General features: G+C 36.8%; 1 protein-coding gene across 3 annotated transcripts in view; it reads right to left on the reverse strand.

Moving 5' to 3' along the window:
* Window positions 1-14279, reverse strand: part of ndrg3b (ndrg family member 3b) — a 65128-nt gene that overhangs the window by 9292 nt on the left and 41557 nt on the right. For all 3 annotated transcript variants that reach the window (XM_066672910.1, XM_066672909.1, XM_066672912.1), the window contains 12 exons: window positions 10962-11067; window positions 8436-8556; window positions 7694-7756; window positions 7216-7276; window positions 5099-5185; window positions 4661-4717; window positions 4241-4344; window positions 4092-4157; window positions 3916-3967; window positions 627-674; window positions 469-504; window positions 261-312 (listed from right to left, as the gene is read on the reverse strand). In XM_066672910.1, the coding sequence (XP_066529007.1) occupies window positions 261-312; window positions 469-504; window positions 627-674; window positions 3916-3967; window positions 4092-4157; window positions 4241-4344; window positions 4661-4717; window positions 5099-5185; window positions 7216-7276; window positions 7694-7756; window positions 8436-8556; window positions 10962-11067 (853 nt within the window). The remainder of the gene's footprint in view (window positions 1-260; window positions 313-468; window positions 505-626; window positions 675-3915; window positions 3968-4091; window positions 4158-4240; window positions 4345-4660; window positions 4718-5098; window positions 5186-7215; window positions 7277-7693; window positions 7757-8435; window positions 8557-10961; window positions 11068-14279) is intronic.

The raw sequence follows: 14279 nt of genomic DNA on the forward strand, positions 1-14279 counted from the left end.
GGTGGTAAAGGGGTGACTGAGGTGACAGTATCCACACAGAATTTTGACAGTGAGATTTTTAAAAACATGATGTTTAAAAGACATGAAACATACATCACATACATTTAAGACTCATTGCTACATTGCTACATTTTCAGTCAGACAAAAAACACCACACTCATGTGACTGACATTAAAGAAGGGACTTCTACTGAAGAAACTGATTGACAACAGATAGTGTGTATATAGGAGAAAGTCAAAAAAAGACAAACAGATACTCACTGTAGCCCATTCCCTGGACAAAGTACTTGAAGGCCTCAGCTAGTTTACCAGGCTAGAAAGAGAAGTATGCAATTATAAAAATTAATTATACAAACCAAAGGAACTAGAATAAATACGCTATTTACTACAGTAAAATGCATTAGATGGTAATCTACAGGAAATCTTACTCTCCACCAAATGTAAATACAGGTTTCTCAGTGTGGCTTACTTGAACAACTTGAGGAAGTCCACCACAATCTGCCATCTGAAAAAAAAAAAAATAAAAATAAATAAATAAATAAATACATAATCTAATATATAAAATTATCCACAACTTGAAGCGAGTAGCACTAGAAATAATTTTGCTAGCAGAGCTTGTTCTCTTGCCTTCAGCAGGGTCGTCTTAGTGGGGTTCAGCCTTGAGTTGCACTCAACCTGAGAGAAAAGAACAGATCAGTTTCCATTAATTCACTTTAGAGAGAGATAACTGAAATGGCAGAATTCTACTGACAAACAGAGGACAAGCTGTTCTGGCCTAGAAAGCAGTTTGCTACATTTGGCTTGAGATAGGAAGGCAAAGGGAGAAAATAAAAAAAATGTAATCCATAGAATCCAATGTTTTCAGGAGGTCATAGAACAAAAGAATGCTGAAAAGAGATGAGCTTTAATGATGGATACACAGTGACATTGGAATCATATCTGCAAATAATTTTTCTTTAATTAAAAGATTTTACAGACATTTCAGATAGGCACAAGTAGGGATGCAACGATACAACTTTTTCCCCTTCCGATACAATACCGATATTTTATGTTCAAGTATCTGCTGATACCGAGTAGCGATACCAACTCTATCCATCTTAAATACTAGACAGATGCCTATAAATCCAGATATTTATATTATCTATACACTTACAGATTTTATTTTGTTAAAGCAGTGCTCTGTATCACTAATAAGATATAATAAGTTTGAATGAACAACATTGACTTCTTTATTAACTGCACCTTAAAAAATGTAAAGTTTCAGAGCCATGAAAAATATTTATATTTCCACAATGTAGTAACAAGTACTAGTAGGAAGACATAGTATAGCCCGACTGAACAGCTTTTTACACCGTTGAGGATATTTGTCCTCATATACATTCTCATATGCAAATGTTTTTTCTAAGGACTGTTTCTGTGTTAGGGTGCTTCTTTGTGGTAGCTTGAATAAAGGCAGTGTTCTTTGGCATGCCTGAAGCTGGGGTTACACTACACGACTTTTAGCCCAATTTTATATGTTTTTGCCTTGGAATCGCATTTCAGACCAGTCACAGCACATCAAAGGTTTGACTTTTTTTGACTTGAATTTGGAAGTAGTTGCGTAGTGTAAACTCTCCCTTCAACAGCCAATGAGAAAGGAGAACAGAAAGTGAACACAGGCGCGTGCAGTGGAGCTCTACAGTGGAGGACATATTAACTGGTGAAAAACTAAAATACAGTGGAACCTCTACCTACGTACTTGATTCGTTCCGTGACCCGGTTTGTAAGTGGAAAAGTTTGTTTCTCGAGTCAAATTTCCCCATTTAAAATAATGAAAAAGAAATTAATGTGTTCCAGCCCCACCCCGAAAGTCATCCTTTTTGCACTGATATGTGTTTACAAAACTCTCAAATTAGTAAAAAAAAAAATTCATGTAGCATTACAAAAAATAAAAAAGAAATACAGTGGTAACAGTAATAAAAAAGAAATAAAAATGTTTTAAGTTGCTATACATCGCTACCTTGAAGACGTGACGAGGTAGTCACGTGGAGGAGTAACACAGGCACTTATAGAACACTATTGGGCTCTAAACGTGTGAACACATGCGCGTTAACACGTTATTAAAAATTTGCGTGTTAACATGTAAAATTTTGTCGTGATAACGTGACCAAACATGACACGTTTACACGCTTCTTAAGGTTTTCGCCAATGGGAGGCCTCAAATCTGGGCATACTTACATATTCATGATATGATTTACATCACACACTTTAGCTGACATGAAACATACATCCATTTTGAATCCATTTTGTAGTCCCTACGTTTCATCTGAATTATTCAAAACATAGTGAGCTGAGCGCTGACCTATGGCTACGTTGAGCCCTACATGAGCAGTGTGAAGACAGCAATACTAGTAAGCTGATTCCCATAGCAACTGGAAGTTTATTTTTCACAATGAAAGACTCTGGTGTTTAATACCTTAAAATTTGTATACATGCACATTATAATATAACTTATTTCATAACATGCTCTAAAGCTTTTCAGAATTTTATATCAAACAAACATCACTATTCTCTCACACTATGTGTGTGACACATACTGAGGCATAATTCATTCATATTGAAAATTATGTGCATTCTTTTAATAGCATACTGCTAAACAATACGATGTCAATACAAATCCATAGTGAAATTATTTTTCCAGATCAACCTCTTTCTGTAAACATTTATAATATGTTTAAAGATACATTAATTTACTCATGTTTTATTTAATTATGTATATCTACTTAAGGAGGTTAAATCTCCTTCAAAATGGAATTGAACAAAAAAATCTGAATTAAAAAAGGGCTTTTTTCAGCAGTAAATTCTGTGGTGGTTGAAGTAAGGGGTTATATATATATATATATATATATATATATATATATATATATATATATATATATATATATATACACGTTCAACAATATAATGTATTATATTTATATATGTATAATGTTTATACTAAATCTCATACAAAAAACATTGTTTAGGATATCAAACACTGGAATGTTTCCGTTATTTGGTAAGTTAAGGCTTTATGTTGTTTCAGCAATACACCAGTAGGTGGCAGTAAAGCATGATTCACGAAATACACAAACTTAACGTGTTAACCTTAGCTTGTTAACACAAAATTAAACGCTACGTATTAACACGGAGAATCTAACACGTTTAGAGACCAACGGCGTTCCATAGGCACTGGCTGTATGACGGGAGGTGGGGGTGAATGTGGGGAGACGAAGCGTAGATACGGCTTAACTTAGCACGAATTTCGATTTCTGCTATTTACACTAATGCTAAATTGCTAAAACTACAATTTGCTAATCTTAAAAGCTCGAGGGTCGAGAGAACGAGAGAAAATGGGTCAATGACTCAAGTCTGGGCGCGCTGGGAGACTCGCCTATTGGGGTCAGTGGCCATTTCCAGCCGCCGTCTCGGCGGAGGCTCGGGTCCGTTCCTAGAGTCATGGTTCGTTGGTGGAGGAAAATATTTAAATATTCAAATGCCCGGTTCGTATCTTGGAAAGTTCGTTAGTATAGGCGTTCGTTCGAGGTTCCACTGTATATTACTTAGTGCTGGATGCACATGTCCCCAAATAACGAGTATTAGTATCAGTGCTCTCTTTAGCCGACACCTATGCTGTGTTTAAGTGCCAGTATCGGTGCAGATACCGAACAATGTTTAGGTGAATTTTGACTGCAGTAATAAAAATCAATTTTAATAGTCTATTTTAGTCTATTTGTACCTATGTTTCTCTGCATGTGAATCCAAGTCAGTTTAGCCTCTACATAGTAAATAATACATTGAGTAAATGAGTTTTAATAATCATTTGCATTAAAATCATAAACTCAATATAAAGGCTTTCCAGTACTGTTGCAGCCCTAGTTTCTGCACCATCACTTACCACTGCTTCTACAGCTGGGGAAGTGTCTCCTACTACCAACAGTACCGGACACCTAAAAAGACAAAAAGAAAGGAACCAACTATAAGAACAGAATAACAACACTAAAAATACAGCTAGTGAGATTTACAGGAATGACTTTAAACCATTAATGTCACCATGAACACAGACAAATTTACTTCAGTGTGTTGACTGTGTCCTCGTTCATCCCTAGGACGGGTCTCTCAATCTCCAGGTCCCGACGGCTGTTAAGACAGAAGCTAAGTATGAATATCAGTCCACTTATCTTTCTCATTGTCTCTACAGACCATGTATCTCTGTACTGTACCTGTTGTAAGAGTTGCAGAAGAGAGCCAGGTTGTCCTGGTTGATGTCCTGAGCAATGTGAAGACGGTATGTCTGAATGATTTCCTGATTATCTGTCAGCTCATCCTAGGACCAAAAACAGCCCTCATTTATGTTGTGTTGTGTCTCATCCAGGTAATATATATATATATTATTTGAAGATTTATATAATGGAGGAAAACCCATCAAAACACAAAATGTGGCCTATGCACATTGTCACATATAATATTTCTGTTTTTTCTATTTGTTTTCTAAATGTAATGTGGTAGAGGGGATGTATCTACTTATTTTCACTTACAGGTAATATATGTGAAATTAAATATATAAAATATGTAATTTAACAAGAAGGTTTTAAAATTATTCCTTTGACTGTATGTGTTATATACATTGAGGTCCAACTTACTGTGCTGAAATGATGGGCCATCACAATATCCACCAGGTTGCTGGTCCATCCAGATAACTGGAGTTTAAATACAGGCAATAATTGTTTAATATTTTGACAGGTTTTAGGTTGTGGAAGCATTCATATCCAAAATCTCAAAGAATTCAAGACGGGCACTACAAAGTTACAAAGAACATTTTAGTGCTTTCACTTGAACATCTTTTAACTGGCGTCCTGTGAGACCCTGATCAGTTCTTAAATGCATGAAGAAACCTACTAATCCTGTAACAAGTTAGGTATAGTTTATTAAAAATAGCGTTCAGCCTATTCTGCTAAGCTATACTTTATGTACTATGAAACACAACAATTGTCTGTAGAATATTTAAAAAATGTCATTTGTGAGTGCAGTGTCAGTGTGAGTCATAAGGGTAACTTTGTTAGAAGAGAATTCTTATTCACCTTTGAGGCAGCCCAGTCCATCCAGCCTTTTGCACAAGGGTCCACATTGATAAGAACCAGTCCCTCCACTAGATTTGGCTGATTCAGCTGGAAGAAGGAAACAAAGAGATGTCTAAAAATCTATTACAACCTTCCACAATCTATTACCTCACTTATCAATCCAAGTCTAGACTTGGGAGTGAAGTTTCAATAGACAACATGTCCATTGAACAGGACAAAATGGGTGCTGATAACACTAAGACAAATCAGTGTCCATGCTTTGTGTGCTGCCCTGTATTTCCTCAGTAAATACACTGTAAACCTAAAGGTTTAGATTTTAACTTGTGGGAAAAAATGATAGAGGAATCTCATTAATACAATCAGATATTTACCTAACAGACACACACATACTAGTATAGGAAGCTTCATAACAGAACAAGGAATATTGCTAAGAGGATTTGGTGGCATTCACTTATGTGAACATTAGTGAGGTTAGCTGCTGATGTATTGTGACTTAGTTTTACATCATAAACAAATCCAGTTCATCCTTAAATACTGTATGGAGCTCATCACACAAGAGAACACAGTTCCACTGCTTCATGTTTTGGTGATCACACTGTGCTAAAATATATGTATTTTATTCAGCATACCGGAATGCTATTTAGCATTTCAGGTAAACCTAGACCATATGTACTTGTTTCAAATGGAGTGTATCAGCAGATAAGCACAAGAAAATGGTAAGTGTCAGCCTACATTTCCTAGTGCAGTCCTAGGTCAAGATTTTAAATGAGAGAAACAGCTAAGCTGAATTTTGTGACATTTATAAAAGGCTTAGGGTTAGGGTTATTTGGATTTATTATATTCAAATGTGTACTGAGGATGTGTCAAGAGGCCAGTGGAGTACTGTGAAAAACTCTGTAGCAAAGACGGCAAAAATTTCCAGTTAGTGCAGGTTAACAACCCACTCATTACTTCAGCAGGCAGAATATTTAACACCTTCAACTAGCTCTCGCCACTGAAGCTCCACCAGCCCTCTTTGTTCACAGCTTTGGTTTTTAACTTGAATTCGAGCTCTATGACCAGCACACACGTGACCTACATCAAAGCACAATCAGCTGCTTATAATGTCAGCACCTCCACGCATGGAAAAAAAAATCCAGAGAGAGAGAGAGAGAGAAAGAGAATGGTTTGTAAGTATTAAAAGCCCTGTATAAATTATACTTACACTTGGGTAAGAAAAATAAGTTATAAACTTGGCCTGCCTATTTTTTTGTCGCTCACATCTCAGCATATAGCAAGTACGACCCCCTATGTATGATTAAGCTACAAATGGGGTTTTAGCATGCACTGCTTTCTGAATGAAGCACAAAATGCTGCAGTCAATCTGAACAGAGGTAATTTATCAAGTCTTAAAATACCAATAACAAGCCCAGCAATATTAATCAGTATGGAAATGACAGTCATAAAAATGATTAACTGTTTTTGTTACATACAATGTAGGCAATGTAGGCTATGGGCCCTCGGGGGTCCAATCAAAAGGCCATGTGCTGGCATGCATCAATCTGCTAATCTGAGCCAATCCTCTTTATCTCCATACAGACTAATTAAGCTCTTGTAGAAGCACAAAAGCCTGAAATATTCACTCTATGTATCTTCTGAGTCACTGTGTTATTTGCATTCAAGTGAGAAAAATGTCAATATAACTATGTAATGCATTTGGATATGCATATACAAGTTTGCAATGTGGGGCAAGGGCATGCATTACATGTGTTCAAACTGAGATTAACTCAGATCCAGAGCAGAAAATGTTTTTGGGTTTAGTCCTTGTTGCAGACTGTGGACAGTCTGCAGAGCTGCAAAGGGATTCAGATAATCTCCAGCCAACATGATAACCTGAAATAACCCCCATATGTTCTCATATTTTGACTTTTTTCATATTTTCTTATTGATAATTGCAGATTTATTTTCATATGAAATAATAAGCATGACTACATAAGCTACACAACTTTTAAGTTGAGTGTGCCTGTGCCCCTTCTTCTACTGCCATAAATTCATCAAAGAAAAGAAGAGAGTGGGCCACGGTACAATTCAGAATTAAAATGTTATAGTATAACACCAGCTTAAAAGCGCTTACTTACCGCAAATCTGGAAAGGATGTAGGCTCCCGCACCAACACCAATGCCAATAACACTATTGATTCTGCAGAAAGCGCAGCAGACACAATCAATTAATGAGCCAAAATTACTTATTTCTCATCAGTGTAAAATGAACATTATGTACATTTAAATTTATCTTAATATTATCTAGAGAATGTGGTTAATAGAGTATTTTAGATATATTATTTGATAAATAAATCTTATAAAATTTTGCCAAGACACTGTCATGATGTTTTAGCTTATTGCAAGAAATAACACTTGAAAAAAGCAATATTATCTGCACAGCTTAAACTGTCTAAATGAAATGCAGTTAGTGGAAATATTCTTATAAAAGCGAGCAATATCACATGTAATATATTACATAAATTACTGACTAGGTTTAAGATGATTTTCCTTTACAAGAAATTATTTTGCAGTTCATAAGTTATGGAAAATAAATAAATAAAACAGAAGTACTCACTTCAGCTGGGTCATGACTGATGGCAACATTTCAGCTAACTCATCCATTGTAGGGTACTGATAACTGAAATAAACAATATAGCTTAGGCTTGTTTGATTGAGGGAAACAAATCTACATATACACCTGCCATAAGAATGTTTCAACTCCCACTGCAAATTAGGTTTACTAGTAAAATTTACAAACTTCCAAGTTGTTTACAAAAGTAGTAAAAGCAAGTGTTTTCTCCAAATGCCACCTCTAATGATTACTGCAGTCTCAGAATTTTTCAACACTTGCATGATATCCTTACTACTTAGTAGAGCATCTTTTAATGGGACCTGCATTTTAAAAAATCTATACATAATTAATTAATTTATGTGTGTAAACATAACATTTTGTATGTATCCAGGTGAAAGATTCTAAATGGTTCGGGCCTCTCATGCAAAAACTGAACTTGCAAACAAGCTCTTGGAGTGGGACTTGTTGGCATGTAGTAGTTACAGCTGGTAGTGTTGAGCTATTTTAAAACTGAAAGTTTGTACATTTTAACATATAAACATATTATGCAATGGGGCCAGAATAGTTTTGATTGCAAATGTACCATTTAAATGACTATCATATGTACATTAGACAAAAACAATAAAATAACTGATCAGTCAAGTTGGGCAAGTAGATTCCTTAATAAAAAGTTATTTAACTGTCACTGCCTGATGTAATTAGGCTGAAACAAGAAAAAGAAAAACCTCTGAAAACCTGCTCTTACCCGCTGGGGAAAGGTGGTGCATTCTCCTGCTGGCCTGGAGCATCCACATGGACCACAGCAAAGTGCTGTGTTATCTCCTGCATGTCCTCAAAATTAAACAATGTGTTGAAGCATGACTTATCTGCAATGTAGAAAAAGAACACAGTTGAAACAAACAAATGCAACAAAGTTTTATAAACAGCAGTGACAATGTTAAATCCATTCAACGTTCAGCTTTTAACAGTACATTCACTGTTGTACATGCAAACTCATCACATTTTGGGGATTCTGATATTTTTGAATAATCCATCCATCCATTATCTGTAACCGCTTATCCAATTTAGGGTCGCGCGGGGTCCAGAGCCTACCTGGAATCATCGGGCGCAAGGCGGGAATACACCCTGGAGGGGACGCCAGTCCTTCACAGGGCAACACAGACACACACACATTCACTCACACCTACGGACACTTTCGAGTCGCCAATCCACCTGCAACGTGTGTTTTTGGACTGTGGGAGGAAACCGGAGTACCCGGAGGAAACCCACCAACTCCTCACAGACAGTCACCCGGAGCAGGAATCGAACCCACAACCTCCAGGCCCCTGGAGCTGTGTGACTGCGACACTACCTGCTGCGCCACCGTCACCATCATATTTTTATTCATAATATATTATTTAGTATTTTTTTAGAATTCATCTGCAGTATATATTTAGTTATATTTAGTATAACAGAAGGTTTCTGTTGTCATAAGCCAACAAAATAAGCCTCAGACAAGCAACAAACACATATAATGCAGTGTTTATTCCAGAAGCAGCAACAGTCCCTGAGGAAGAAAGCAGACACCTCTTATTTTCTTTTCTGATGCAGCAGAACATATGACACAAGGTCAGCTCCCTAAAGTAGGTGGCAGACAGGTGTCTCAGGTCCCAAGAAAACCATCTGTTGAACTTTTCAGTAAAATGACATTAAATATATTTAAATAAAATTTGTTAGAGTGTAACACCAGGATTAATAAGAAATATGATACCAACAGCCTCCACCCCCATTGCCAGTACTGCATAGGTGAGTAATTTTCACTTATTTTTGCGGTTACACATTACATAAGATGATCTAACTGTACTCCAAATCTGGGAGACCACTGTATGCATATGGAAGGTACATACCGAAAGTGCTACAAAACTAATCAACTTGAGTTGCAAACCAGATTCTGTGGTAGTTCAAACAGTGAATAAAATTCCATGTAATTCTACTTTAAAAGAGCTTCTGATAAAAGACAAACAGTAGTTACTAGTCTTTTCAATTAATGAACTTATACTGGCATATACTAGGGCAAAAATTCATACTAGGACCTTCAGCCGAGGTATGTTTTGCATCAGTCTGAAGGGATCAATAAATATATTGCAGCACTGACCCAGTGGCCCACATCAGGCAAAAACAGCACAAACTCTCTTACTTTAGCTACATTTCTACCTAAGCAAGACTGCTAATCAAAACCAGGGCAGAAAAATAATCTCTTAGAACATCTTGTACAAATAGTGTGATTAGTTGTACAGTTTCTTCCAGGAATTAAAAGAAAATAGAAGTAGTATATTCAGAGGGCCAATGACAGCTGTAGCATTACACTGCCTACACAACATTTCACTATATGCTATTTCCTAAATGAGTTTAGGCTTTGGCACCGTTGGTGACTGACTGTGAGGAGTTTTCTGTGTTCTCCCTGTGTCTGTGTGGGTTTCCTCTGGGTGCCACAGTCTAAAAACCTGCGCCCAGTGATTCTGTGTAGACTCCAGACCCATCACAACTCTGAACTGGAAAACTGGTTACAGATGATGAATGAATGAATGAAAACTCTCTAGAACCATAGTTCTCAAACTAACAGGGAGGTGTGATAATGACCAATCCATACATTATTCTGCACCACTAACTTTAAGATAATAAAGTAAGACAGGAATAAGAAAGACTGCAATACTGACACGCCTACACAAAACATCTCTAGCTGATGAAGTTGGCAGTACTTAGTTTACATGATCAATAGCCAACTATACAACAAAACCACATTTAATACTGGCTTATCATAAAAACCTCATTTGACTCAAATGAGAACATATTTCTAATTTTCTCCCTTCAATTCTGCAGTTTGAAAAATGTTACCCTTTGTATGTATATAGGTTTGTATTGAGTGTGACAAAGGTTTTCACATACAGCCCTTTTTTCCAGCACTGGTGTATTTTTTTTTAATAAATGCAAATATTTCTTTACCTTTTAAAATTCATTCATAGATGACAAGGCTACAGGCTAAGTGCAATAGCAGAGACAGCAAGATAGGACAGGTTTATATAAGAGTGGGAAGTTGATTGCAAAGTCTGCCTTTGGTGCCAAACCCACTTCTCTTGCATTGAGCAAGGTGAAGTAGGTTGCTATTATGTGGTAGAGGTGGGTTAGTCAGTTGGCAAGCAATCCATAAGAAAAAAAAAATTTATGTAGCAATGACAGTCAATTTAAAAAAGTGAAAAATAATTAGACAGGTCTGGCTTTGTGAAGTACTCACGGTTAAGGCCGATGTCATGGTAGGTAAGGATAACTGGACGGTTGCCTTTGGGTGTTCCTCTCAAAGTGACATGTACAACTCCATGGGGAGTCTCAATATCATGCTCCTGCACAAAAAAAATAAATAAAAAGTGAAGAATTTGTAGACAACACTTCTATAACAGGCCAGGCCACTGACTCCACCACAAGAGGAAACATCAGGTCAGCCTTACACAGATGTTATATACTAGATAAAGCTCAATAACATTTGATCTTTAATCTAATAACTAGTTCATGGGACATCTGTGTGGCCTAGAGCTCCATATCTGCATTAAAATCAAAAAGAACTAATGGCCACAGACCAGGCCACTAACAAGGACAGAGAAATTCATCTTTTTAGTATGGAAATCACTCTGAAATCAATCTGAAAAAAAAGTGTGGTACTATTGTGTAAATACAAATCGTCAGCACTATTGTGTGATATTTTAAGCGGGAAAACATAACCTAATAGCACTTAACTGGTAAACAGGCTGTAAATGATTCACACCACACAGAACCAAACATCCTCTTGCAATGACATCACTACCACAGAAAAACAGCAGCATTTCTCACTGTGTTTAGAGGTAAAAAAAACGATGACATGCTAATGAAAAATTCTGCAAAGCCTTGGAGCTTATTTTATAGAAAAATTTCTCATCTTATTATAATGACATATTTTGCTCAAACTTCTCAGAAATGCCGAAGTAATACATCACTTTCTAATAGGTGTCTTAAGACCACAAAAACCTTTACGTCCATATGAACATGTTTGTAAATGTGGGTGTTTGGTTTCCGTCCATTGTCGATGCATGTCACTGCACAGGACCACAAAACCGCTTTAGGACACATCAAGAGCAAGTGCTTGAGACAGAGCTTTGGCTGCAATGGACACCTTTGCGTCACTCACAAATACAGAGAACAACAACCGTAACCACAAAGTCCCTTTAGAACACCCAGAACAATATTTCATATCCAGAGTTCCGCTGGATCACATATTTCATGCATTAGGCAAGGCAAGGCAAGGCAAGTTTATTTATAGAGCACCTTTCATACAGAAGCAATTCAAAGTGCTTTACAGAAAAAGAAACAATTAAGAGCCAGAAAAAAATCATAAATTTCCAATAAGACAATTACATAAAATGATTAAAATGATTAAATCAATTTAAAATGACAATAAATGAAAAGAAATAAAAGAAACAAAATGCTGTTACATAAAAAGTGCAGAATATTTTAAACTGAGCTGTAAGCCTGCTCAAACAGGAGTGTTTTAAGTCTTGATTTAAAAGTGTCTAACGTTGGGGCTCTTCTAATATTCTCAGTCAGCTGGTTTCATTTAAAAGCGGCATAGTAGCTAAACGCTGCCTCTCCATGTTTAGTTTTGACCTGAGGCAGGACTAACTGACTAGTCCCTAAAGATCTGAGAGCTCTGCTCGGCTCATATCTCTATAGCAGATCTGATAAATACGCTGGTCCTACCCCATTAACACATTTATAGACCACTAATAACACCTTAAAGCCTATTCTGTAACAGACTGGTATCCAGTGTAAGGATTTGAGGATAAGGGTGATGTGATCTCTTCTTTTGCTCCGAGTGAGAACACTGGCAGCTGCATTTTGAATCAGCTGAAGCTGTTTAATGGTCTTTTTTGGAAGTCCAGCTAAGAGACCATTACAGTTATCAATCCTGCTAGAAATAAAGGCATGGATAAGTTTCTCCAGGTCTGGTTTAGTCAGAAAATCTCTAATCTTACCGATGTTCTTAAGATGGTAAAATGCTGATCTAGTAACCGCTTTAATATGAGACTAAAACTGAGATCTGAGTCCATTAATAAACCAAGGTTGCGAGCCAGTTCTTTAGATTCGAGGGCCCTCGAGTCCAGATACGTAGCCAATCTGCAGTATTTATTCATCAATTTACACATAAGGAGATTTAAAGGAACACAAGGGTTTTTTTTTGCTGTTGGGTCTCCCCCAAATGTAATTCGTTTTTTAAGGCACAGTATTACAATACAGTTCCTTTAACTGCACCAGGCTAGCTCACAGAGCAGGTAGACTAATGTTTAATTGTCTGTGGTAGTTTTTTTTTTGCTGTTGGGACTAATGTAATTCATTTTTACAGCACTGTACTGAACTCAATGGGGAGAGGGGGGCATCTCCTACCCTCCTCTGCAAGCTACATAGTGCAGTTTCTGCAGTGCTGTAATTTTAAGGCACAGTATTACACTACAGTTCCTTTAACTGCACAAGGGTACCTTACAGAGCAGGAACGGCAAGGTTTATTACGTGTTTGCTAGCAAAACTCTTTTTTTTTCCCTCTTGTCACCAAAGGACATCACCAAAAAACTGCTTACTGTCCTATTGTGAGTCAAGAAAAAGAGAGAATTGTTGGCTTTACCCACTTCCAGTGTCACCCGGCTGTCAGATCACCACTGAGTCTTTACACAAGGAAGCCGTTACTAATATTTTATACTCGTTTTTTGTACAAACAAAGAGTTTGGCCATGAACTCAACTCATGTTCAACAATAATAGTTTTATAGAACCACAGTACATGGTTGAAAATCAAAGAGGCAAATTTTTTCTTATGCCCCAAACTCTGGAGTAACCTTCCAGAACACTAAATTATTTAGTCCTTAAAAAAAAAACTTAAACCCATCTCCTCTGTTTAGCTCTGAACTATTTTTATGTATCATTCATTTATCATGTATTATAAGCTCGTTTACTTATTAAACACTACACTTTTAACACTCCATCCAAGTCCATGTAATGTTTGGTACAAACATCCATCCAAGTCCACGTAATGTTTGGTACAAATGATTCGGACATTGGCATTCACACATACTGCTATTCTGGGTAATACCTTGAAACATATTGTGTTACTTTGCATGCCTGACAGGGGCTACAGAAAAATAAACCTGCTGAGTAAAACACACCAATAAACGTATTAAGGTCTTACAGAAGAAGCAACACTACCAGCACCACTAGTCACCTCCCACCTGCAAACCCTGCACTCACAAGCTCTGTGAAGGTGCAGTGTTAAAAATAGATGTGTGGCCACGCTCTGTGTGTGTGTGTGTGTGTGTGTGTGTGTCTATTCATAACATCTGAAACGTGCTAGATGAGATATGATTGCCGTATGATCTTTTGATGCACTCTCCATAATTTGAACAGTCTGCTACTTTGTAACAGATGTTTCAACTGTGAAAGACAACACCAAACAAGGATTTTTTTTTTTTGGTGACTGTTTATATTTACTAGTCAAATAGTAATAGTTATTAATGCATATGTATTTAATGCTGTGTA

Source organism: Hoplias malabaricus, chromosome 5 (genome assembly GCF_029633855.1).
Source record: "Hoplias malabaricus isolate fHopMal1 chromosome 5, fHopMal1.hap1, whole genome shotgun sequence".
Lineage (NCBI taxonomy): Eukaryota > Metazoa > Chordata > Actinopteri > Characiformes > Erythrinidae > Hoplias > Hoplias malabaricus.